Source organism: Haliaeetus albicilla, chromosome 24, assembly GCF_947461875.1.
Source record: "Haliaeetus albicilla chromosome 24, bHalAlb1.1, whole genome shotgun sequence".
In the NCBI taxonomy this organism is placed as follows: domain Eukaryota; kingdom Metazoa; phylum Chordata; class Aves; order Accipitriformes; family Accipitridae; genus Haliaeetus; species Haliaeetus albicilla.
In genome coordinates this window covers 5,603,035-5,629,870 of record NC_091506.1, presented here as the reverse complement: position 1 = coordinate 5,629,870, position 26,836 = coordinate 5,603,035, and the positions used below count along the sequence as shown (strand labels likewise).

Sequence of the window (26,836 nt, the reverse complement as noted above, 5' to 3'; positions counted from 1 at the left end):
GAAAACAGTTAACTTTGTACATGCAACAGAACAATTTGAATTATTTCTTCGAGAGGTGTTTAGGCAACAGCCCTCGTGGTTAGACAGGAGCGCACAGAGAAGCTGCAGCGCTGCTGATGTTACACGGGGAAGGAGTTTGAAAGCGGCACCGGGATCTCTGCTCCTGCTAGAACGAACGGGTGGCACTATGGCTCCAGGAATCAAATGCACCTCCAAAATGCCAAAAAAGCAGCAGAACGGTGCGATTTGCAAAGCTGGCAAACAACGCTAAAGGCAAAAAGACTTACTGCAGGCAGGAGGACACAGAGGAGCCCTCCAAGATGACCTCTGGTTGCCATACCGGACCTGTGCTTGCTGCAAGGCAGTGCTCAACTACCAGGAGCAGCTACTAAAGGTTACCATCCCGGGTTCTCACGTATCCGGATAAAAAGCTTTCTCCGAAGCAGGGCATGGCGAGGGAGGCCTCCTCGCGACCACCACCCTGCCATGCACGTAGGGTGCTTCTCCTCCTCCTCCTCGCCATCTCTAGGTCAGGAGCATCCCCTCGCTCAGCCCGGCAGACGGGGGGGCAGGAGGGGAGGAGAAGCCGGTGGAATGCTGCGGGGCAGGAGGAGACCCAGCTTCGGCACGGCCATCCCCTGGCCTTTGGCCACGTCAGTCACTTTGATGGTGCGCGTCTGGTTTCACATGGACGAGAAACAGCCAGCCGTACAGGCTAAGCAAACACCCCAACTATAGGACTTTGCTCTCGGATCCCTTGGGCTCATCCGACCAGCTCAGAGTCCTTTGTGCGGCACTAAGTGGGGCTCGCTGCGTGCTTTGGGGTTTTCCTTTGTACTTCCACTCCGGCCCTTGACAGCGCAATGCCGTGATCCATCACTTCTTCCCAAATAAATGGGGCCCGAAGGGAACTCAAGGACAGGGTGCTCCCCTCCCGCTCCCCCTCCCCAGGCAAAGGGGGCTCCTGTCTGCAAGCAAGGGTTATGACCCATGGACGTCCCCTATCCACATCCAGCTGCCGCTTAAACCCATCCTTTTCTTTTTCGCAAGAAAAAAAACGATGCTGAGAGGTAGCAGGTCTCCGAGCCAGGAGGGGATGCGGCGGGGCAGCTGGGACCCACTCCTTCGCGGCACCCGTGATGGCAAAGGGTGAACAAGCAAATGAAGGAATTCGTCTGGGGCCCCTTAAAACAAATTTGCCGTCCTGTGGGCAAGAGAAACCCCTCAGATGTGCCTAAAGACTTGGGGCAGGGCTGCTCGGGCTGGGAAAGCACAAACTCGCTACAAAGCACAACAACATACTACAAAAATCCATCTCTGCGAGTGAAACTGTTATTTATGCTCTGGAAGGAGACGACAATTCTCTGCTGTTAAATGCAGCCACTTCTGGGGTGGATGGCGGCAGCAACTCCGCCATACAGAGCTCTGGAGGAATTCAGGACACCTGAGGCACCAAATCCTTCACTCGAATGAAATTGCAGGGTGATTAAGCAGAGAGAATGTAACTATCCAAACTGTAATTTGGCCAGCACAATGGATCTAACACCCCTATTCTTGGGAGGAAAAAAAAAAAAAAGTACTGTATTTGAAGTTCAAAATCTAATTAACTATTTGAGAAAAAGAATTCTGTTTTTAAAAGAAAATTCCTAACAATATAAAGAGAATTAGTGCCAAAGTTTTTGAAGAACCGCATAAAACGGTATGAAAAACGTATGATATTGTAATAATAGGAATGACTGGATTTGCTCAAACGTTCCTTATACCTTATAATACAAGAATAAAATACAGTGTAAATCCTTCTATCTACGTAAGTTCCCTGTACAGAAAAATCTCTCCTTTAATAGCTTTACACCTTTAACATGTATTAGTTTGGAAAAGTCCTAGGGTATAATTACACATCTTGGCTTGGCACATTAATAGCTGTTCCCTTCATTTACTGATTTCTTTTACTGGTCAATTTGCTATTTTACTATGCTGCTCTTACAGCTCGGCTTCCCAGCGGCACCCTCTGCCAGCAGACCCCGTGCTGGGAAGGGGAGAGGGTCCGAGCCGGCCACAGGCTGCGTGCTCCCTCAAGGGAGGTGGTTTTTGACACCTTGCTCTCAGCCATCTGCACGTAGGATGCTCGTCGGGGATGCGGCACTTGCATCCACATGTGCCAGCGAACCACAGGTCGCAAGCAGAAGGGAGCCGAGCTGCCCTTACCGCCTCGGTAATCCGTGCAGAAAAATGCCCTTTGGGCCCAGGAGGAAAGTCGAGAGAGGCTTCTTCAGGGCTTCTGGCTGCCTTGCTGGGCATGTCTTCCTCCAGGTCGCCGTGGACCACGCGTGCTCTCCGCAGAGCCGCCCTTGGTGCTGCACGGGCTCCCGGCCCCGCATCCCCACGCGCCGCTCCCTCCCACGCCGTTTCCTCGCAAACCCCCCTGCCGCCTTGTATCCCGCCGTTCCTCCTTTGCTCCAGGCTTTCCCTGTTGTCCCAACTTCTGCCCTCTGCTTCCCTGGAGCAACGTCCCCACTGCTCCTCCTCGCCTTCCCTCTCCCTATGGCTGGAGAGACCTGGAGAGGTGCTCACCTGGGACAAGATGCTCACCTCGCTCCACCACGTACCTGGGAAAGGACCCTTTCCCATCACAGAGAAGGGACACCCCTAACGATCTACCCTACCAGTCCCCACAGGTTCACTTTACATCTCTCAGCTCCAGGCTCAAAGGCAAAGCTGGCATTCGCTAAGCCTCCGTCCAGCTTTTACAGGTTTTTCGACAGTTTAAGAGGGTTTTCTTGTGTTATAGCGGAGCCATTCATTTAATGGCTTTTCAGCACTGCCATTATAAACCAGAACTTTTCAGGTGTTTATTACTCAGCTTTAAAAATTGGCTCTATGCTGAAATTTGGCAAACGAAGTGTCAGCCTAGGAGAAAATTTTATTTTTTGCCAATTTTGTACTCTAAAAAAATTGACCCCATTTTGGCCTCCATAAAAATGCAGGGTTTGCTGCCTCTGTGACACTGGTGAAGTAACAAGTCAATATTGTAATATTGCCAGCAGAGCTGCAGTGATTTAATGCCTAAAATTGCTTTGAAGGTGAACAGTGCTATTGAGCTGCTAATTATTAACTATTATCACCGATCCTGCCGCACAACAAAGATGCAAACAGAAAACAAACAGAAACGTCACTGGAAAAATGAGGCAGAATCAAAACGAGGGTCCTGCGCTGAACATGAAGGAGCTGGAAAACAAGAGTCAGGAGCGTGGGCAGGGTGGGGCCCTCCAGCCAATGCAAGAAGAACAAATTAACTGAATATAGAAATATTATTTTTCATTTTCCAGGACGGTATTTCAAATACAAATACAATACGAACGATACCGTGTAGCTTGCTCGATGCCAAAGCTAGCAACGATGTAGGATCAAAATCAGCTCTAAACCAAGCTGAACTGAGGTCAATAGGGACCTTGTATTGCTCAGCTGGAGCCAAGAGAAACTTCGCCATTTATTTCAACATGCAGAAGACAGAGCCTTGAAGGTGCTGAGGACGGGCAACCTTGCCTCAGCAGCCCGGCAGACATACATCGACATAAAAACGGGCTGGGAATTTCAAAGGGCCCAAAAGATGTAAGCACCCCTCAAGTCTTCGGGTTCCTTTCAAATCCCATCTGCACGGGGGCGGCAGCATCTGCATCGCACACGCCCCAAAATCTGGCCGAGGCTGATCCGACTTGGCTGAACAGAGGGGAAAGTAAGCTATCTCCACTCTAAACCTCCCAAGCCACTCGGCTGTGTTACCTTCTTAAGGAACCGCATTTCATAGGAGAAAAGTAACAGTGAGTATTCCTTCTTTGGGGGAAAGGGTGAGGACCAGGAGGTGAGTGCGGCCAGGGCACACTTCCATTTGGAAAGTGCCCTATCAAAGCAGCCGAGAGAAGTCATCAGGGCTGCTTTCAAACATAGTAAAAAGAAAAAACAATTTATCTTTCTGGAAACTTTCTGCTTGTCTAAGTGGCAGCTATTTAAATACAATTAACAAGCAAATGATTTTAAAATTACAATACATTTAATAAGGCAGCATCGCAAACAATTTGCATCTCATTAAAGCGTTTGAAGCTGCAAAATCAGCCTCCCAAATGGGCTGCACGTCAAGTGGGAAACCCAGACACAGTCAACAGCTTCTGCACCGTCCTCTGACACAGGACACATGCCGGGAGGAGCACAGAGCGGAGAGGCTCGGTGGTCCCGCCGAGGCCCCGACCGGGCCAGCCCCACAGGGAATTCTGGCCACCGCTCCCGGCACAAGGGAAGATGCCACGAGCCAAAGCCTTGCTGGAAGTGGGTGTAAAATGAGGAAGGAAGGAAGGAAAAGGGTGGGTGGGTGTGTGCATGTGGGATGGGCACTTTTTAATATACATTCGTGAACAAAGAGTTTAAAGAGATTTCAAGCTATTTACTCAGCTATATATGTAATTAAAAGTTTATAGATTACACCACCGCAAACCTTCTGAGATTGCTGCTGGGTTTGGACACACATTAATTCCCAAGAGCCTCCTGCAGAACAATCCCATACCGACGCGTGCAGCAGGAAAAGCCTCAAACAAGTAACAGTTTTAAAAGCTTCCAACTCACTTTCAACTGTGATTTACTGTGGTGGCTCCATTTAACCCAGAGGATGCAGGAGCACTTCCCAGATCACACACCACTTCCCCACGTGCCTTTGGCTTCCTTTAGAAAGCCGCGCGGCCGCACTGAGACCCGCTGCCTGGATCACATCCTAGGATGCAGGCTTTGCTAGGCTCAGCTTTGTGTGGGTACCCGTGTGGGTAAGGGCTGCTGTTTTTTTCTATCAGCATAGCTCTTGCCGTACAAGCCCCTTCTGCTGTAGCCCGTGGAGGGGAGCGATGTGGCAGGAGGCTGGTGGGAAGCCGTCACCGGAGGGAGGGAAGGAATATACACAGTGGCTCTACCGGTGATGCGTGAACAAATTGCCAGATGAATGAGGAATGCAGCTGGACAGCCTTAATTTCAATTATCAGGAGGCTTGAAGGCGGGGATGTCCATGTGAGGGGACATCCCTGAATAAGTCACTTTTCACAATCGGCCTCAAGTGGTGGCACCGTCTGCTAACAACAGTAACTTACGCACCAACCACACCTTTAATCCGAAAGCTTGCTCTGAAGTACTTCATCAGCTGAAAAGGCACAAACAATACTTTCTCTAAAGTTCAGCGCAAGTTCTGATACAACCTTTTTACTTTCTGTGCCTAAAACTCAACAGGCTCTGGAGCTGCGCGTGACAGTTGTTTAATGCTGCGCAGCACAGTTATATACAACACTGGCAGGAGAGAGCGAGAAAATAGTTTACAATTGAATCTGCAGAGGAAATTTGGGTAAGTTGAATGTAATTATCCATTTGGAAGCTGGCCAAGGGCTGGGACTACTCAAAACCAGGAGGCGAGCCGCAAGAAGCGACCGCTTTTGCTCGTCCTTTAAAAGGCAGCACCTCCGAGCTGCTCTGTGGGCTCTCGCTCGGTGCCGCTCGGCGAGGACAGCGGGGCCAACCGCATCACCCGTGCTGCTCCCGCCGGGGAGGCTTTGCTGGGATCCGAGGGTCCCATCCTGCTGCTGCGAGAGCCGTCAGCCTTGATGGGGGGCTGGAGGTACTCGTGCTCCACAGCACGTCTGCGAAAGGGGTGGCAGCTTGAGCCCGGGAAGCCCGGTAAAAAAAAAAAGAAAAAGACGGAAAAAGTGACTAATAATAAATAAAAATCACTGGTAGAAGCAAACCGGTCATCTTCTTGCCAAGCAATGCGCATGCAACCGGCTGCGCTGGGAGCAGCACGCCGGAGAAGCCCGGAGCCGTCCGGGTGGTTCCCGGGTCCCTCCATCCCCGGTGCCGTCACCGCCGGCGTGTGTCACCCCAAAGCTTCCTGCCCTGAGATGCCACCGACTATTGACACAGGCCTCATGCGTTTCTTTTTCAGACCTGTGGTTTCGTCGTTTGTCAAAACAGGATACTATTTAAATTGAAAATGTTACGATTTAAACAAAGATGAAATCGCTATTGCTGTTTTAGCAACCAGACATCAGGCTCTCCTCACGTACATACCGGGTTTTTTTTTGTTTTGAAAAGACCTTTGTCCACGTTTGCCAGCGCGCTATCTCTGCGAACCTGGATGCGAAGACAAGTGCCTAAGCAAAACAACGATCGCTTTCTATGAATTACTGAACATGTGTAATTCATTTATCTGTAATATTGTGCTAAACTCAGCTCCAATTAAACAAACGAAAACACCTGCTTAGCACACATAGATCTTTCCATACCTCAGGGGAAGACACATCAGTGTGCTCTGTAGTACAATCTGGCTCAGAAGCCTACACTAACAACGCAAAGCTGGGGTTTTTTTGTTGTTTTGGTTTCTTTTTTTTAAATGCACATAGGCAAGGAGGTAAAAAAAATACAGACAGTGAGATGTTGGGGGAGGAGTATTTGTTTTTAGTATTTCTATCTTTAGCACGTGCAGTTCTGTAACATTTAATGGCTCATCGGGGGCTTCTCCTGGGCACTTGGACCTGAAGGCATGCATCGCTCCAGAGAAAAAGGTGGGGTAATGAAAACTTTAAAACACACGTCACTGGCCCCAGACCTCGTGATACTGTAAAACTAGCAAAGAGATCTCACGTTAACAAACCTATTGAGCCGGGGAGAAGATGTTTCCTCCTCTTGTTCTGCTTATGGACCACGGGCATCCACCAGCACCGTGGGACGTCCCTGCCGCCCCCCCCCCATGAACGGGTCGGAAACACATCGCGGGAACGCACAAACCGGGGTCACCCCAACCCGTCGACCACGGGGGCAAGACCACTCCGGGCATCCGAGATGACCAAGCAGCAGCAAACGAGACACAGCCTCATCTCACGCAGGTTTTGAACTGACTGAGGGGTGTCCCTTCGGGGGGGGACCCCTGCCCCAGGCTGGTTTGGGAGCTCCAGGCGCTTTGCTTGGTGTAGCAGCCGCCGTCAGGAGAGCTGCAGCCTGTCAGATCCCCTACACTTAACTCATTTCCTATTCTTTACTCAACTGCCTGCAGACAATAAGCTGTCAATCTGATCCCCGCAAGAACATTTACAATTATCTTCCCTCTCCCGCACCTCAGCATGGCCCCGTACGAAGAGCTCCATCCTCAACCGTTCACGAACCGTTCACGCGCGAGCCGTTCGCCACCCTTCTATTGCTCTAACTGCCCTGACTTGAGAGGCGTGTTAGGAAATTGAATTTCCTCGGGTTTTCAAATAAAAGTATTTTGGTGGCAAAGCACAGAAGCAAAAGAACGGCCCTCCTGCAGGTGTGAGGCAAAAGCAACCAGGAATGGAAAAACTGCCCCAGTAATTATTATAGCATCCAGTGCAAGGAATAAGGGTGTTTGCTGCCTTTTTTTTTTAGTTTGCCTTTTTTCAGCAAAATCAAAGTTACAAACTGAAAGTGTTTTTTATTTTTGTTTTTCTTTCCTTTTTTTTTTTTTTTTAAGACAGGGTGGTCCCCTCCGCTCACTCCTGCAGAATTAGCAACAAAACACCACCACAATTTTGCAGCTGGCCCTGCTGCTCTGTTGTGTCCACTGCCAGGCTCTCCCAAAAGAAATCGGTTTGTTTTTCTTCTGGGTAGACACAGCTGAGTGAAGGACTCAAAATGAGCACACTTTCCAAGCAACAAGCCCAAGTAAAAAATAACAGTGATGGAAGCCATAAACATACCTTCCCTTATAGTGCCAGTTGCGGACAATGTGATTTAAAAATATCTTAACTATGTTCTGCATTATATTAATGCTCCTGTTCCAGAGAGAAATGCCCGAGGTTTGGGGGCACTTTCCAAACACTGCAGCCTGAGAGACTGTCCAGGATGGCTCCATTCTTAATAGCACCAGAATCATTGCCATTGCTAAATCAGGGCAAAATCAGTACAGTCATCATTAGCTACACTGTGACTTTACTGATTTTCTGCTCAACTGTCTGCTCAAGTGTTAGCGTGGTTAACGGCGAGGAGATACTCTCCTATTAACTGACCTGGGCAGCAACTCTGATGGCTGTCAAACAGAAAGGTAACTATTGCCGTTACGGCTTTTTTTCCTCCTATTTTTAATTCTTGCGCAGAATATTTCCACAACCTTTTCTGATGAAAAATAACCTATCTGATATATCCCCTCTCCTTTAAAATGTTTATCCTCCTCCGAATCCGCAAGGCGTAATGTCATCAAGGAAGGTCAGGTTTCACAGAAGCTAATGGCTCTGCTGTGTGCTCCCACCACTTTGAAAAGACGAACAATAGTCCCTCAAGTGTTGCTGCTGGTGGCACAGCAGCAATTCACGATGGAGGGTTAGAAATCTGAAATTAAAATAAACTGCTTAAAACCTGCAGATAGAGAGAGGGATGCAGGAGACCAAATAAAACAGGACAATCTCTTAACCCAATCAACAAAGTGCTCGTTGTTCCAGTTTAAGAGAAGTAACACAGAAATAAATATCGAGCAAAGGAAGTTAACCTGTATCCACAGCCTTTGAATAAACACAAAAATTAAAAGTAAAATCAACGCCAGGCCTTTGGCTCTTGCCAGCTTGTGCTTTACTCCTTCTTGCTTGGCCTTGTTTTTACTTTGGGGGATTTTCTTTGCCTCCTCTCTTTGTTATTCACACTTTCCTGTATAAAGCCCTAATCACACAGTAAAGGGACAAGCAAAAGGAACCACGAGCGCCCAATTAAACAACGTGAACGACAGCTCGGTTGCGTTCTGCCAATCCACCTGGGTGCAGATAACAGGGAAGAAAAGGGCCGGGCAAGATGGTGACCCGCAGCCCCCCGCGGAGCCGGGGCAGCCCCCACCTCCTTCCCACAGCCCCTTCTCCCCACGGGCGACCAGACGCAGCCCTGCAGACCTCTTCAACCACCAAATCCAATATAATGTTTACCTTGTAGGATGGCACAGACAGCATTTGGCATCTCTGGAAGATACAGGCACGTTCATCTCTACTACAGAAGTTTGAGCATTTAGCTCTTGATGCGAGTACAAATAAATGCCTTGGTTAATTCTCATTTTTCCTGAAGTGGTTTACCCGTTCCCGTGCCAACACCTCAGCTAGTAATACAGGTTTTCACAGCTAGTATTAATACTGACTTCACTTTTAAATCACATTTTCTTCATTTGAGCATTATTATATTCCAGAGAATGAGGCGTGAGCATCATGCAAAAGGCATTCTGGTCCACGGTTGTGAATACAGCTGTGTAGGCAGAGGAATATTTGTTTTCCAAGTAATTTGTGCACATTCACAAAATTACAGCTGTCTGCAGTTCTCCTGAAATATCTGCCCTGATGTTTACAAGCCATAAAACATAATCTGTCTTTTGTAGGATTCCAATCGGTAAATTTGGAAATAAATATATATATATGCATGTGCATGACTATCTTTTTTACACTCGGATTGGTTACTCCCTGTTACATACTGGCTATTAAGCCTGTACAACACCAGCACTAACTTGAGGAGCCACTGCCCTGAGACAACAGTGGACAGACCTTTGCGAGAGCCAGATGGGCCTCTCCAATACACTTTACAGATCACTCAAGTTGCGTCTCACTCTTATCCCAGAGTAACCATCCCATGAAGAAGACCACATGAAACGGAGGCATGGGTTACAACCCAGCTTAGGGAAATAGGTTGCTGCCTTGGCCCAAACAGAGCTCATGTTGGAATGGACACAAGAGGTTCATCACTCAACAATGTGGCCCGTGACAACGGTGACCCATCATCAACAAACAGGTCTTTATGCATCTATTCTTGCATGCAAACCCAGTAGGATTAAAATTACTAGCTTTGTACTGTGGTTAGGAACCAATGGGCTAGACTGGCGGTTGGCATCTCCCAACAGGTTTGCTTCAGATGTTTATCCCAGCTATTAAGAGTCAGCCAAAGCAATTCTACTGACTTTTTTTTTCCCCCCAATAAAAAATGGGAAATTTTTCACAAGTGTTTCTGATTTTTGCCTTTTGTTTCATGACTGTATAGATAAAAGCCCAGTTTCTCCCAAAAGTTGTCCGAATGCACAAAACACCATTCCCTAGGACAACAAAGTCCTTGGGATAGAAATTTTCCACAGCCAATGTGGAATTGTGCACCACACCTGCACAACACAAACTGACCCTGCTCAAAGCCCAAGACACAAACCATGAGTAACTCTTCGGCCTGATGTCTTCATGAGCAACAAAAAGCACAAAATCAAACACCTGACAAAAAAATCACAGTGGGTGTGATCGCTACCGTTGGGCAAACCAGAACTGATCACCTTGGTACTACTGGAGTGACTTTGGTGTAAAACTGATTTGAAAGAAAAATGAGAGGTAGGAAGCTATACCCATCTCAGTGGGATCCCTCGACTCCAGTGCACTCCCCGTGATGGTTGTCACTTAAACCCAGGACAAATCTGGCCCAAGCCATTTAACCCCATGCTGCAACCCACCCAAGAGGTCCATGTGGCTGCACAGATGTGTCGTAAAAGGCTCAACATAGAGATACGCCACACGGGTTAATAACTTAAAACATGGCAACACACTATTTGAATCCGTACCACTTAAAAAACGCTGAAGTGACAGAACTGCCAAGAAAGCGTTGAGCTTTGATAATCACACGTACCGCTTTGAACACCCTCAATCCACGTGCTCCACCGCATTACGTACTCGATGCACGCCGGCACGTGGCACAAGCTATAGAGCTACAACACAACTCCCATGATGTAATGCGATGGGGGACAACTTTCTGAGGGGCAAATGGTACCAAGCTACAGCATCGGTGGCCTCGGCAGCTCCGGCACAGGCACTGCTGCCTCCTCGCACTGCTCTCGGACACCCATCGCTTACCTGAGCTCCTCCCGTCATCTGCCCACCTCGCTTCAAAATGCCATTTTGAAACTTTTTCAGCGAGACACGCTAAACCCAGGATGTAGATTTTCCAATTAGTCTCTGTTTAAACATCTGTTGGTAGACTGCATTTAACATTAGTTATTTGAGCAAAGCGCAATTTGATTAGGCTGTCTGAAACGGAGCCAAAGTCTGCAAAATAATAGCTCAATTAAATTTTGTTTTGCTTTCATTTGTCTTCTACTTTCCTGAGTGTGATACAGTTGCATATAATCAAGTAAACTAATTCCTTTCAAAATGAGAGATTTTGGTGCCTTTTCCATCTCGTCTCAAAGTTTATTTAATAATCTATTCCATCTTCTCCATGCTTCATCGAACTTCATCCTGACACAAAGTACATTTCTTTCTTGTGCCTTCAGTCTACTTTAATTTTCTGGGCTTTCAATGACTTGAGATTATGTGCCATTAATGTTATACCTTAAATAGATTAGTAATTCATAAAAGGTAGATTACACTTATCATGAAAATAAAAACATTTCAGCAACGCAACAGCCTTTTCTTTGCACACACCACAAAATATTTTGCCATCCTGACGACACAGCTGTAAAACTGTCAAGTTCCGAAGCCACATCCAAGCAGCATTTCCAATTGTTTCCCTGGGTTTAGTTTCTACTTACTCTGTTATGTTGCACTTGTTGCCCTGAAACTTCAATATTAGCTCTAGAGATTTAAACATGAGGCAAACAGCTGCTCTCCTCTGCTCAAGCAAGCTAGATCAAAATGCCTTCTCTCTTTCTCTCCTGCTTTTTTTTTTTTCTTTCTTTCTTTTTAAACAAATTGCCGTAACTCAAGTATTTCTGGCAAAGTTGACGGGTTTAGGGCAAAATTCTGCTCTGTGATCATCACTGCAGATTCCTCCAGTGCATACTCCTCTCGGTCGGTGCACGAGGAACACCAGAGTTTCCCCACGCTGACTAAAGAAACTTTGCCTTGAGGATTTAAAAAAAAAAGAAGAAAGTCACAGTAACTTAGCTGCTATGTAGATGTGTACATGATTTAAATTTAAACATTAAACATTTGAACATTAACTTCTTTCACACTTCCGTTAAAAGAAAGAAAAAAAAAAAGCAGCATGCATTCTTTGAGAGAAGAGATTTCTTTTATCGGAGGAGATTTTTGATACATAGTACTTTTTCTTTAGTGTTTTTTTAACATATTTGTTGCAAAGTGTGAACACAAAGGGACAAGCTGAAATAGGTATCTGGCAGGCTCTTCCCCAGCGCGTGCTGCTGAAAGCCACAAGTACTACTGCAGTTGTTAAAAATCTGTTATTTTGATGCAGAAAGGCGAGGAACTCCTCCAGCACGGGTCCAGCTCTGCCCTGCCCTGCCAGGGGCAGTACTTGAAAATACTCCTGCAACAAAATAGCCTTAAACGTTAGAGGCAGCTAAAGTCCGTCAAGGTTCAAAATGGGATATGTCCTATTTAAAATGTAGAGAGCTACTAAATATGACAACCATCTGATGTATGAAAATTATTCACAACCAAAAACAGACAGTCTGGAAATAGCTGGGATGACTTCATTTAGACAGAATTACCCAAATCTGTTTCTAATATACACAGTACACATAATAAATTTTTACAATATGACAAGGAAAACAAACTTAATAAAAGTTCCTGATCTTTTGTTACACAAGCAAGCTATAGCCATGATATGTTTATAATATTTTGCCCATGATATCACAGCTAAGTAACAAAAGCTAAGCAACACAGAAAACAGTTACTAGGTATGACTTCACCTCGCGACTCCCGTAATGACATCGCTGCGCACATCGCCCCAGCGTGCCACCTTCCCCAACCTACATCCCGCGCTCGACAAGCACTCGCCGTGTCGCTTTTGACTAATCGTTTCCTTTTCTCCTTCTCCCAGGCACCCTTTGACTCGGGAAGCTGCGGATCCCTACGACGAGAGTTTGTTTTTTTCCAACTACGCCAGGACTCATCCGAACGGTAAGAGATTTTTCGCCTGTTTCCTTCACTCCTGGTTATTTGACAAGTGCTTGAAAACCCTGTTATAAACAATCTCTGTAGGAAAACAGATGATGTCTTACGATCACAGAAGGTAATTTTTTCAAGAACCCAACTTTTTGAGCATTTCCCAGATGCACCGCGTCAATCTTCCCGCGTTTGACGATCTCAGCTGGTTTTCCAGCCCGGGCGTTTCGCCAGGCAGGCCGGACTGCCCCTCATTGTCACTTCTGTTCGATGGCACTTGCACCCACTGCTGTTATTCCAGGCTTCAGGAAATTTTCTAACCACTGGACAGGCTCCAGCGCTGCGCACTAATAAGTTGCAGATTGCAGCACTCCAAGTGTGTGTGTGTGTGCACGCGTGTGTCAGATCAGGGCCACGGGGTGGGGGGGGCGGGTGGGGGGAAACAGTAGTTCAAAAATGCTGCCTACTCAAATTGACAGAAAAGTGACCCCTGCACTTCATCAGAAATTCCTGCAGACTGACAAAATAAAGGAGTTTGCTTTTATCACACACAGTAAGACTCATATGGAAAAATGGAAACACTACATCACTCGACCTCGGGTTGCCCCCTTTTCAACCACAGATGAATATTATGTATAAAAATTGTAAATCAGTTTGAGATGTATTAAAGGAGATTCTCTTTTTCTGTATTAAAGGTAATACCTTTTAATATCTAGATTTATTCTGCAATCTCAAGTAAACGAGAAAGACTTAATTTCCGTAACTGAATTTTGTTACTCTTAAGTCTATTTAGCATCTCTGCATGGTGTTCACATAATTTCCTACACTTTGCTTGCATCGGGAAATAATGAGCAAGCATCACTTACCCAACACTGAATCACAAATATTTGCCTACATTAACAGAGCATTAAAAGCCATTTTAAACAACTTAAGGAAATTGTGCTAGCCTTTGAAGTGTGATTCACTACTATGAGAAATTAAGAAACTTTTTGTCTTCTAAAGGCAAAAATCAGCTGCCGCAACCTCCTTGTAATATCATTAGGCCCTAGAGCAGACTCTCCTCTTACAGATCCCTACACAATAGATTTCTTTGCTTAATGAAACTACTTCTGAAATTTTCCTACACTCAGTGTTGGGTACTTTGAAATTTCAATCTTTTCACATCCTTGAACTCTCATCAACATTTTTTTCCAGACTGTGTCAATAAAATTGATTACTTGCAGTTCTGAACTCTGTTCTGCACATGGAAATAAAACAATTTGTTTTAAAGTATTTTCTGAAGAAAGCAGAAGTTGGCAATCGTATCTACAAGATCAAAAAAAAAAAAAAAAAGAAAAAAAGAAAAACAAGGGACAAGCCAATCAAGCAAGCCTTCCCCACAAAAAGCAAAACAAAAAGAAACCTCTCCAGCAAACAAAAGAGAAGCGACGTCCTGATTTTATCACGGCAGCAACGGGAGCTAAATTCCTGACATACACATCATCAACCTCACCGTTGTTCTCCTGATTGATATATCTCCCTGTCGGATATGAACGATCTTTTCGGATCATTAATATGTTCATTAATTTGTTATCAATTCTAGCTCGCTGTACTTAAACCGCTCTGTACCACGGCTCAAGAGTGCCTCGACAGCGCTGGTGTAATCACATACGTGAGGACCCCTGACTACCCGGTTGTTGAGATGCCTCATACCTACAACCGATCTGTTGCTTTTACAAGTTTAATCTCGGTATTAAGGAGCTGATTGTGGAACCATGTCGCTATAACATCTTCAACCCAGCTGTACATCATATAAACCGCTATAGGAGGGGGCACGCTCCCATGATTCCTAGCAGCAGCGCATACCTTTAACTCCCTAATCTGTAATACTACAAAATACCGCTCTCATTTCTTCCCAAGCACAAGTGGACTACCAGCAAGGGTCCAACAGTGTTATTCCTAATTACCTTTTTTTCACTCTTGATCCTGTGGCGCTCATAATTAGTTACCTGGGGCTGCAATCCAATTTGAAGTGATGACAAGAAAGTGATCCATGAAAAAGTAATAAGTTAAATCCAATTTCAGCCTTCCTCTAATTAAATGCACATGGAACTAATGACTCAAACCCTACCATTTCAGTGATAATGGTAATTAGCGAGGTGGGAGTCACTCTCTTTTTTCAACACTGTAGGTGTAAACCACAAGGTAAAATGGCAGGAGCACTCTTAATTACATGTGTCATTTTGTCAGCAATTTACACATTTCTGACCAGTCAGGAAGGTTTCATTTGTTTTCCCCTTCCCCAAGGTGGGTAACACACGGCCGGACTCCGGCACAGCCAACCCCACGGCCCCGCTCCCAACCTGGTCAGAAATCACATTTATAAAAACCCCCTGTTCTCTAAACGCTTCATGTCAAAGCAGAAAAACCTGCTAGCAAATTCTACTCGGGGTGCTCTAACAAGACACGGGGCTGGAAAGGAGCCATCCTGGCTTCTACTTTCAGTTTTGCCCCTCAGGACCGACTTCTTCAGAACACGCAGATGCCGAACTCCCAAATACCCCGGCGGGAGCCGCGCGCCTCGACGTCACTGAAGGTCTGCAGCTCCCTGACCTTGGGCGAGTCACTTAATATCTCTCTGCCGGGGTTTACACGGCTATAAAATGAGAATTATCGTATTTGCTGACAGTACCTCACACTGCCAGCTCTCCCAATGTATTGGTATTTTCCCTAGAAGCTACGTTTTTTTGGAATCATGTAATTACAGGACAATCAGAGACTTCTTTGAAGAAAAACAACTGTGTTTGTCACCTTTCTGCTCCATCTGAAAAGCTGGAAAAAATGAATACTAAAGGCTTTAAAAAAAATATAAAAGGGCAGCAAAAAAAGGCCCACAGGTTCCACTGAAAAAAGCCCTTAGTATCAAAATTTTCAAGCTGATCATGTAATTTTGAGGACCTGACTCAGGTTTTGTTCTGTTTGTGGGGTAGACGATATTTGCACTTCACAGGCACATTCCAAGAACTGACTAACACCTATAATTGGGCTTAGGGATGAAAAATGAAAGACCCATGGGTCCTTTGGTAGAAACCAGCAAAACTCAACTTTGCTTTATTTCCAAAGTCAAAAATAAAAAATGAAGGATTCAAGTGAAATTTTCATAGGTAAACTATTTAAACCCCGCAGAAGTGAAATCCTGACCCATCTTGAGTTGGTGGCAAAATTCCCATTGGCTTGACTGAGGTCAAATTCAGATCAACTCCCGCGTTTAAGAGTGAAACAGAGAGATACTCATACAAATAGAATAAATACACTTGCAAATTTATTTCCCCTCCCAAATTGTCTGCCGCAACATAATTTCTCTACCAGTTGTTGAATTTACCACTATGTAAAAAAGGTGCACTGAGCGTAAAACCTGAGGCTACATAACCTGGTACTCGTGTGCTCCAAGCGAAACAGAGAATACCCTTCCCTTCACCTTTCGGTGTTTATTACGTTGTCAAGCTAACGATTTCTAATTTCATAAAAAATAATAATAATTGCCCCCAACATCAAGCTATAGTGAATTTTTCCTCTTGCTCTCTTCTATTTCTCAAGATACTGGAAAGAAATACTAAGATAATATAGCATGCAAATTAAATTCTACAAAAGCCCAGCCAAAAGGCTGCTTTAAAAAGCAGCGGTATGCAAAGGCGAGGACAGCTCTGTCCTCTCAGCCTCCCCCAGTCTCACCCTGAAAATCTAAACCAAACCCAAATTCTTTTCTTGGCCGTGACTTAAAGGGAAGATTTACTTTCTGTTTTGTCAACCGAAAACAAAAGTTTCCATCTTAGTAATTTCATGATTTCTTCTCTCCAAACACATGCAGGTTAACTATCATACAACAAATCTCATTTAATCACATAAAAAAGTCAAGTGATGGGTTTCAATTGCGAGATACCGACTTGGACGTCCTAAATCTGTGTTCAGTCCAGTATCCAACTTTCAGCTCAATGCAACACACAACATTTATGTCTTTAAAAAAAACTGTATTTTTAGTATTGCCAAAACACACATGCACTTTTACTTTCTTGGGAGAAAAATGTGTCTCTTGATTTGTTTCCAATCTGTGTGCTCTTGCCAGCAACTAAAATGCTTGAAGAACCAAAATGAATAATCGTTAAGAGCATCAGCAATTAAAGCTGCAAATTTTAATCAATACATCTATTAATACAAAGATATATTTATCTTGGCCAGGAAAAATGAGCACATTTTCAAGATCCTAAGCATACCTGGCCTGTTAAATTATTTGTTTCACAGACTCAAGGAAATCCAATGCCTATGGCAAATATATTATCAAACATGCTTTAGTCTTTTTTTCACTTCCAGTAATTTTTGTGGGGCTGATACTTTTTTATATTCTTTTCCCCACTGCTGGTTACTAAATCCATTCCTTAACTTTCAATTTTCTTTTGTTTGTGTCATCAGGCTGTGAAACCGGAGGTCACTGCCAAATATAAAGCACGGCAGTGTGAGATAGGCTCAAAATGTGAGTCATCGTGTATTTGGAGATTTATTTTTTTTCAACTATCAGCAGAGCACATCTCCATTCCTGTGTCCAACTTCTTATAAACTAAATATCTCGAAATTTGCTAAAAGGTCTTCAGGTAGAGTTATCAAGGTCAAGAGACCCCAAAGACGTCGCTGGAGCCCATTGTCATGTAAACGCTATTGAAGGCACCGTGCGCCAGCGCGGCCACGGGAGGCCGGCATGTATTTAAGTACCGTGGCTATTTGATCAGTGAATAAAGAAGGAATATAGGAAATTATCCACGAGGCAGTAACAGATTAGCTACACAGCGTACACTAGATTAATTTTCCGCATCTGTTCGTGGCGGTGGGGTTTACGTGACAAAGCCTGCCAGCCAGCATTAAGGCGCTGAGCCCAAGACGGAGGGAGCTCTTCCAGCCCCGCGTGGGACCGCACCAGCCTCCCCTCCCGGGACGAGCAGGGCCACGGAGCATCTTGTGAAGAGAACCAGCACCCCGGGGCGAACGGCATCTCTTCCCCCCTGCCACCGTTTCAGGCAAATGCAGCTCCCCAGCACTCGTGTTAGGGAGCTTTTCGCCAAGCCTAGCAGAGATAAGCAATGCCTATGGTGTTCTTGTTATACACGAAGTCTGTTTGTCGGAAAAAGAAAAAAAAAAAAAGGTAACTGCTAACCACTGTGGCTATCGAATGAGACATCTATATTTATAAACTAAGTGCAAAGATGACTCGGTTCATTATTTAAGCAAACTTTTTTGAAAAACCGGTGCTTTTCCACCACCCTTGACATTTATTCTACATACTGTCAGCAACGGGTATTGCCTTGTCAGTGCAGCACCATCCGACTTCAGGGGGGGTGAGTGCTTGTGTGGGTGCAGTTTTACTCAAAAATTCTACCCCCAGCGCCTCCAATTCCTTTCAGCAACAGATTTTCATCGCAGGGATGCACTCAAGGTCTGTTACATTCAAGAGGACTTCCAGTACGTTTAAGACCGCAAAAGCACCAGGAGTGAGGAGGGGGGGGGAACAAAAAAAAAGACTGGGCAGTCATTTGAATCAGTGAGTGACAGGCTGGGCCAGCTCTCTGTATACATTAATAAATTAGAATTTTAATTGTGTCTCTGACTGCAGGAGCTGCTCCAGTACTTTAATACGTACCAACAATTGGCTATGTTATGGAATCCGCGATGTGGCCTTCACTGTTGACCTCTGCAACACAATTCCCAGTCTGACTACGGAAACTGTTTGGTTTGATCCTTTCAACTTATTTGAATCCTGACAAATAAGCTCACAGCTGAAAGGTCAACACAGTCATATTTCATCCTCTGGAGCTATTCTTAAGACATCTGCACAACAAAGCACTTCTTTTAGTACCTGACACTGGACCTAGCCAGCACAATCTCTCATTAAAAATGTCCCCAGTGGAAGAGTCTATTAAAAGGCATATGGATCAGCTATGGATTTACCAAATAAAATATTTTTGAAAGCATTAATGTAACGCTTTGGATTATGGCACTCTACACTGCCAATAAAACGTATATTTGCCCAATGACAAAATGCTTCATACTTTCCAAAAGAATAATAGCTCAGCTATAAAGTGCGAGGTGTTGTCCAGCAGCCTGAGCACGGGGGTGGGAGCCAGGAACTCATGAATCTTAATCCTACCTCTAAACCCAATTCCCTCTGTGATCCTAAGCAAGTCACTTAACCTGCTTCCCTCAGTTTCCCAGTCCAGAACTGGGATAATGCTACTTACTTATCAGACTTTCCTTCTGGGGATGTTTTGGAGATTAGTATTTGCAAAATGCTTTGAAGATGAAATCACTACAGGAAAGCTCGAAGTTGTCCACGCTGGGCCAAGGGCTGCAGTTAATAGCTATTCCTCGCTCAGGCAAAACTCCCCTTGAAGTCCCCGTCAGCTTTATTTGGGTAAGAACCGCAGGATCGGGTCCTCTCACTTTACTGTCAAGGCCTTTAGTGATGTTGGCTTTACCTTCCATATTCTACTACATATTTAAAGAGTCTAGGATCCGTATTTTTGGAGGAAAATAATCTGAAGCACATATAAAAGGCAAGAGAAGCAGCAATGCTGTCAGGGAACTCATGGTGATAGTATATCAAACTAAAAAAAAAATTAGAAAGAGCAAAACAGACATGAGTTTGACAACGTGCTATGACAACAAGCAGAAAAAAAAAAAAAAACCCGGAAAGAATTTGGGGCTACAGAGGCTGAAGCATCAGATATAGAAGAGCGAGATAAGATAAATGTCCCAGCTACAGGGCTTTGTGCGACTGCAGCTGAACTGCTGTATTCAGTAACTTATTATCAAAAATACAGTGACATGCTGCAATTGCAAAGAGAGCAATAATAAAAGCAATAACCAGCTGCAAACCAGCAAAGTGGTCAGGGGTCTAGAAGTGCCAGTTTACGAAATACATAAAGAACTAGATACATATAATTTGCCAAAACTGGCAAGTACATGTTAGTATCTCAGATGTTTGAGGAGTGTGAACACGAGGCAAGGCAAGGGACTGACTCAGTATTTATACAAGCAGTATTACTTGGAGCAAGAGGATGGAATTGAAGTGGAAAGTTCCTGAGCGTGTGCTTTGTTATGGAAAACCATCCGAAGGAAAATAATAGCGGTCCCACCACCAGTTGGGATTTCTAACACTAGAATAGCAAAAAAAAAAAAAAAAAGAAAATGTGATACATGACCTAATAGGTCTTTCTTGTCTTTAACTCCCGTGATTTATCCCGCAAGACTAGCAGAATGCACTCCAAAGCCACAGACGTGTGCATACATCTTCTGTTTGGGAATGCTGGATTGGTTTTAGCTTTCTGAATTCATAACAGCACAAAGCCTGATAATATTTAATTTTATTTCTGAAGATGTCCATAAATCAGCAGACAATAAAAGGGGAAAAAACACACCAATGATATGATATCCTAGTATTTCCCAATACCCTTGACATAGCAAATCAACGGTTTGAGTGAACATAGAGTACAAACGGAACAGCAATCAAACAGAAATGTTAATGCAAATCTCCTATGTGCACTGACACAGTAACAAAAGCTATTCCATTTTGTCATGATCCCACCCTACCAGATGCTAATAAAAGTACATGCTCACGATTTGTAAATACGCCGCGGGTGGGATTTTCAAGAGCACCTAGCACCGGTCCTCACGCCACTTACATCAGCCACAGCCGCTCTGTGGACTTTACTGGGACAAAAGCTCCTGAAGGTCCCATCCCAACGTTCACAAGTAAGACGCATTTATTCAGCTTTTACAAGCCCCAGCCCCTCACGGAGGCACACAGGCTCCCCTTACCTGAAGGGCTGGCTGTTTGTCATTCCTCTTCGGAGACTTTAATCCACTAACTTGTTGCTGCTGCTGCTGCTGCTGTTGCTGCTGCTGCTGCTGCTGTTGCAGTAGAAGCTGCCGTGCCACCTGGAGAGCCTGCGAGGAAAGAGGTTTGAAAATTGAGTTTGTGGCAGACAGGCTGTGGGGAACTACACGCACGGCATAGGGGCAAGGCACCCCTTGGTCATGGGGTACCGCTCCACTCCCGAAGCATCTCCACTGAGGAAAGCAGTGGCTTCCACAAAAAAAACAACTCTGCACTTGCATGCAATGGGGCGATATCCCGCTGCTGGATTTCCCATTTTGACTACGGAGAAAAACAGCAGCTGCTGATGTTCAGCTCCTGGGTGGGAACCTTGAGGAACTGCAGGAATCCTGGTGCTGAGCACCACTTTTAGCCCCCGCCTGGAGCGGCTCATAGCCCCCCTTGCTACTGGGCAGGCTCATGTGCTAACGGCTTTCATGCTCCTCTTGTCCACCGGGTCAGGTCAGGTTTACAGAAGAGGGCACTGTCTGCTCTCCTGAGCACCGGAGAAAGTCAGGGAAGTTTCTGGAAGGCTATGGCAGGAGGAGGAGGAGAGCCAGCGGCAGGCGGAGCCGAGCCGAGTCCCAGAGCTACGGCGCTGAAGGCTGAGGAAGCTGCGAGGAGCAGGAGTGAATGCGATGAAAAGCAGGGACAGCATCTCACCCCGCCAAAATCACTAAGAGCTCGTGACGGAGCAGCAGTGGGGGCTCAGATGGGAGCGGGCAGAGCGGTGAAGGGACAGAGGGGCAAGGGACAGGATCCCGAAAGCATCAGCAGAGCATCACGTGGTGGGGGATTATTGCAAAATTTCGTGCAAAGCGAGGGAAAAGCATCCCGGGATACTGGAGCCAGCCGCTCTATAAGGCCTGATTTCTCCATCAGGTGGGGAAAAGAAAGCAAGAGGAGACGAAACATGGGGGAAAGAAAGACAAGGAGCAAGTCCCTGCCCGGGCTCCCTCCCGGCTCCCCAGCCAGGGGACCGCAAGGATGATCCCTGCAAGACAGGCTGCGGCACAGCTGAGGCTCCGCTGGCGAGACCCGAGACTCCGCTGCTCCCGGAGGATTCACCAGCACCGGACTCGGGCCTTCTTGGTCTCCTTGGAGACGTTCAGTACATGTGTAGGTGGAAAAGTGGGAAGGCTGAAGACTTCATTAATGTAAAACAAGAAAAATAGTCCCTTTGCAAGATGCCTACACGGAAGGAGGGAAAAAGCCTTCCCCACTCCTACTGTGTATGCTCTCTGAGTGATTTAATTAATACCTATTTAATTAAGGAGTCAGATACGCTTCGGGTTTCACTTGCTTCTCCGAGTTGCAAAGTGTTTCATCTCAGCGCAGAACCGCCAGGAAAGGTTTGACACCAAGGACTGCAAACTCGGATCCGCCACCCCCCAGTAAAACCTTGTTATTTTGTGGCCTAGACCCATCCTTCTGCTTTCGAAGGGACACTGAGCAGCCCAGGGGACTGAAGAACCACCGCTGCCGGCCAGCACGCCAGGGCAAGCGGGGAGGAGAGACCTCACCGTGCTCTGGCAACAAGCCCTCCTTTCAAATTTAATAACAAGTCTCCACTGGATCAGAAAAACTCTTTAAGGGTGGATGTATTTCCAACAGAGTTTGGTGCGATGAAGGTAAAATCAGATTTTGCATTCCAAGCTGGTCGGAGCTCAGCGCACCCGTAGCATCTCTAAAATGGTCCACGTCCCCGGGAGGGGCGCGAGGAGCTGCCGGGCACGGGCACACACCAGGACCGGCACGCGTCAGCGCTCCCACACGCACAACCACCCCCGCCGTCGGTTCAGAGTCAAGAACCAGAAGACCCCACAGCCTACCAATTAATACGATACAACAAAGAACACCTTTATGCACAAAGTGCTAAGTATGGTTAAAAAACCCGTTATTTTTATTGAATTAGCTTATTTAGCTGTTAAAGCATCTTCAAGGGTGGGCAGAGGCAGCAGAAATAAAACCTACAAGACTTAAGGGGATGGGCAAAAAATACCTACTTAACAGGGGTGTTGTATGGCTTATTTAATTAATGAATACTTGTAAAGCACTCTGAGTTGCTCAGACAAGAAGCGCTATACAGTACAAGCGCAACATATTATTATATATTATTAAGACTGGCTCTGCAGAAGAATAATTCCAGGTAAATGTGCAATCAAATGATCATTTTAGTTCCCAGTAATTAGATTCAATAGGCCAAAAAAAACACAGAAGCCTTTCTTTAATCATACACTAAACAATCAGAACATCCCTAACCTTTCAAGCTACAGCCTTTTTGAATAAAACATCATCAACTTATAGATATTATTCCAAAAAGCACCAGTCACCATATGTGTTGTCTCTTTGAAATACAGTTGCTATAGCAGACCCTGCATGCATTTCATGTGATATGATCATATTCTATCCGTTCTGGCAGCTGAGAGGTTGCACAACTAAAATTGGCTGCCAGAAATTTTTGAAGATTCCCAGAACAAGTAGCCGTGCAAGCAACGCTTGCTTTCTCCTCGAGCTGGCCACAAAGCTCTGCGCAGCTCGGCAGGGTGGCCGCTGCCACCACCAGCCCTTACCACGGTTGACCCCAGCCCGACGAAGAGCTCTGCCCTGGGGGACAGGCTCGCAGTGGCTGGCAAGGCTCTGATGGAGCAAAGCCAGAGCTCTGTCCCTGCTCTGGTCCTGCGGGCACAGCACCCACGTCCCCGCGCACCCACCCTTGTGCAGGGTCTCCGCTCGAGGTGACATCTACACCACCCTGCTCCGTGCCCGGCTGGAACTCGTCCTGGCACCGAGACCTGGTGGGATCAGCCATGGCGAGAGGGAGCGACCAGCACGGAGGGTGGAGCGGGGAGGGAAGGAAAGGAGCAAAAAGAATGAGAGTAACGAATGAGTTGGCTGGAGGGAGCATCACGGATACAAGGAGCTGGGATGGACAGCAAAGGGAGAAACACGGAGGGGCAGGCGCGGGTGAGATGTCGGCAAGCTGACAGCTCAGGGGATTGCAGCTCGAAATGGCATTTCCCATCTCTCTTCTCTCAAGATTTCACTCTTCCGCTTGTAAATAACTGACAGCAATAAAAGCTAAGCATCAGATGAGCTTGGGTTTAAGATGTGGAAGGTTGTTTATAGCTCAGACCTGGCTCTTACTGAACATCTGCATCAAGTAGCTACTGTGTCCTTGGTGGTACGGTGAACCCAGGGACCCCAAGTCCCTCCGCCTTTCTACATTTCCCTGCTCAGCCTTTCCTCCCTCCTACCTCGGACCAAGCACTACCCCTGCCATTTCGAAGTCTCATCCGCACTCCTTACACGTGACGGGATGTGCAGAAGAAAGATGGCTAGCTCAGTTCGGGAAGCACCAGCCCTCTTTCCTCTTATACACCAAGTATTTCAAGCCCATTTGGCGTGCCTTCGTGAAATTAATTTGCTGAAGTCGGTTCAAGCTCGGTGGACACCTGCCCTCATTACGCGGGCACATCCCATTTAATCCAAGCCGACAAGCACCGCGCCTCTACCCCCTTCTCCGGTTCCACGCAGCAACCGCTCCCGCGTGGAGCCCATCGCTGGATGCCAGCGTGGGAGCCCTGCTGAGGCTGCCGATGCTGCACAGTGCTCAAGCGAGGATAGACAGGGAAATTAATTTGAGAGTGAAGTCAGTCCCACAACCTTCATCAGCACGGAGATTCGTAAGCAGGCCTGCACATTAATAAAGCTTCCTGTGGGAGTAGATGTTGCCTTTGATTTGCATGTGAATTCAATGCTAGTGAGAAGTGCCAGACTGTCAGACATGGAGACCAAAGTCTCTTATCTTTCCAAAAGCTTCTGTAGCAGTTTCCCCACATTTCCTTAATCATCTGCCTTGTCCTCAACTTACTGAACAGGCAGTAGAGAGTAAAGCTGGACTCGGTTCAACTCCTGCTGCTGCCAAGTCCTGAAAACAAGGGTGCCAGGACTGTTTACCGCTAGCCAACAGCTCTGCTAACGTGGCCCTCTCCTCACAAGCAGGTGCTCTGACATCTCCAAGCTCTTTTCACACATTCCTCCCCGGTGCCATAGTTACATCCTAAATCTCCACCACGTGCTTCCACTTCTGCAAGTGAACAATTACCGGGGGCTGCCGTAAACCAGCTCGTGTTTTGTGCATCCAGGCAACTGCTCTGGCAGGTGGAGACACCAAGAGCCCCCGAAACCACAGAGGTGCTTCAGATATCTGGACCTGTGATGACCAGCAGCCACGTTACGTGCCACCTATCTGCGCTGCTCCAAGAGCCCGCGAGCCTGGACACGGCTGCTTGGGACAACCAGACCCAGACGCCAGTCCTGGCCTCCAGCAGTAGATCACACAGCATTGGGAATCGCCCTCCTCTCTGCACCGAAATACAAATGGGAAATCTTCCCATGGACTGGAGGACGAGAAAGAAAAGCATCCCCTAGCAAGCACATCTTCTGAGCGCCATGGTTTTTGGTCACTATCAACAGGGATTTGAAAGGACGACATCAGTAAAAGGCTCACTACCAACCGAGTCATCTTGATTCTGCTTGGTGCTATGCCTAAATGCAAGATACAGTAAGTGAACTCCCAAGCTATTTTCTTATCCGTTAGGAAATCACCCAGAGATGAGGAGATTTTCTGGCGTAAAACAGAGACCAGTAAAAAGGCAACTGAAACGCTGTACTTTAGAGACATTGCACAAATGGGATGATATTTGGGAGCCGACATGGGGTGACACCTAACCCAGGAAAAATTTTAACAGCACATGCACTGTGAGATGAATCAAACCTGTTTCATTCAAAGATGTCACAGAGTAAGTGGGAAGCCCCACTGAAAATCCCTCTCCCTGTGCTTAGGGAAATGGTAACCATTTAATGCTTCCCAACTGGTTAAGCACCGGGGGCGGGGTGGGGGGAAATTATGCATTTGAGATGACCAAGACAATTTTACTGCAAGATAGACAGAACGTGACTTGTTTGCCCAGCTGTTGTTTGCCCAGAACATCCGGCACTGTTATCACCCAAGTTACTGTTGTAATTCGACATTTTCACGCAAGCGGCTCAATCTTTCAGTTTCACCATCCTCTTTGGGCAAGTTCTGCTCAAAGGGTAAAAAAGTAGCCCTGTCTCTGACTTCATGTGGCTAGAAACTCCCGATTCAGGAAGGGGGCTGGGGAAGGGAAATACACTGGAAAAAGAAGGTAGAACTTTAAAAATAGAAATGCTGCTTAAATGCCATATACTTGCTTACAGTATTAGTACATAAGGAAAACAGTAACAGGATCCAGTCCTATGGAGCCTCTTGCTAACTTGTTCCACCGCTGCAGCCAGTACAACAAGGCAGCGACTCTCCAACTGTTTTTCCATCAGCCTATTTCTATTGAAGAAAAAGAGCTCGAGCTCCTCCCTTCCCATCTGCTCCAACCAATATTAATATCAATCAGCTATTAATGAAATATGAAGACCTACAGCTATAATGGGCCTGACTCTAATGCCAGGAGAAGTTTGTTTCTGCACCTGAGGTTTATCAGGCATGGAAAGACTGATCCAGGGAACTGCAGGACATATGGAAAGGTATGTACGTTGGAGGGTGGGGAGATGAGCAGGACATGTGAGGATGCAAAAGAAGCCGGCGTCCTGTCTGACTGCCAATTCCCAGGGCAGTTGTGCAGTAATCGGCTGTCTCCGAAATGGAGAAGCACGCACACAGAAGTTGCAAGAAGGGCACAAACCAAAATCCCGTATGTTTTTACAGATTCCTAAGGATTTGGGGCCTTTCCAGGTGGACCAAGCTGCCCATCAGGAAAGCAACTTGAGAAAGGAGGAAGAAAGTGTTCCCAGAAATCAGAGATGGTCCCGCAGCCATCTGAAGTGTCCAAGCAGTAAATCTGGAAAGTTACTTGCCAGCCAACATCATCATCTGTCCGTTATTTCAGTTATGGTCATTAAAAAGCAAAACACAACACAACAAGCAGAGAGAGATGAGACAGAAGATATTTTAAGGGCAAAATCTACCCTTGGAAAAAACATAACTCCACCCCAGTCCCAGACTCCAGAAGCG

The 26,836-nt window shown here is 46.2% G+C and overlaps 1 protein-coding gene across 7 annotated transcripts in view; it reads right to left on the bottom strand.

Annotated features, from left to right (window-relative positions):
• FOXP1 (forkhead box P1) overlaps window positions 1–26,836 on the bottom strand; it is a 391,683-nt gene that overhangs the window by 93,918 nt on the left and 270,929 nt on the right. For all 7 annotated transcript variants that reach the window (XM_069811850.1, XM_069811852.1, XM_069811849.1 and 4 more), the window contains one exon: window positions 20,727–20,855. In XM_069811850.1, coding sequence (XP_069667951.1) covers window positions 20,727–20,855 — 129 coding nt within the window. The remainder of the gene's footprint in view (window positions 1–20,726; window positions 20,856–26,836) is intronic.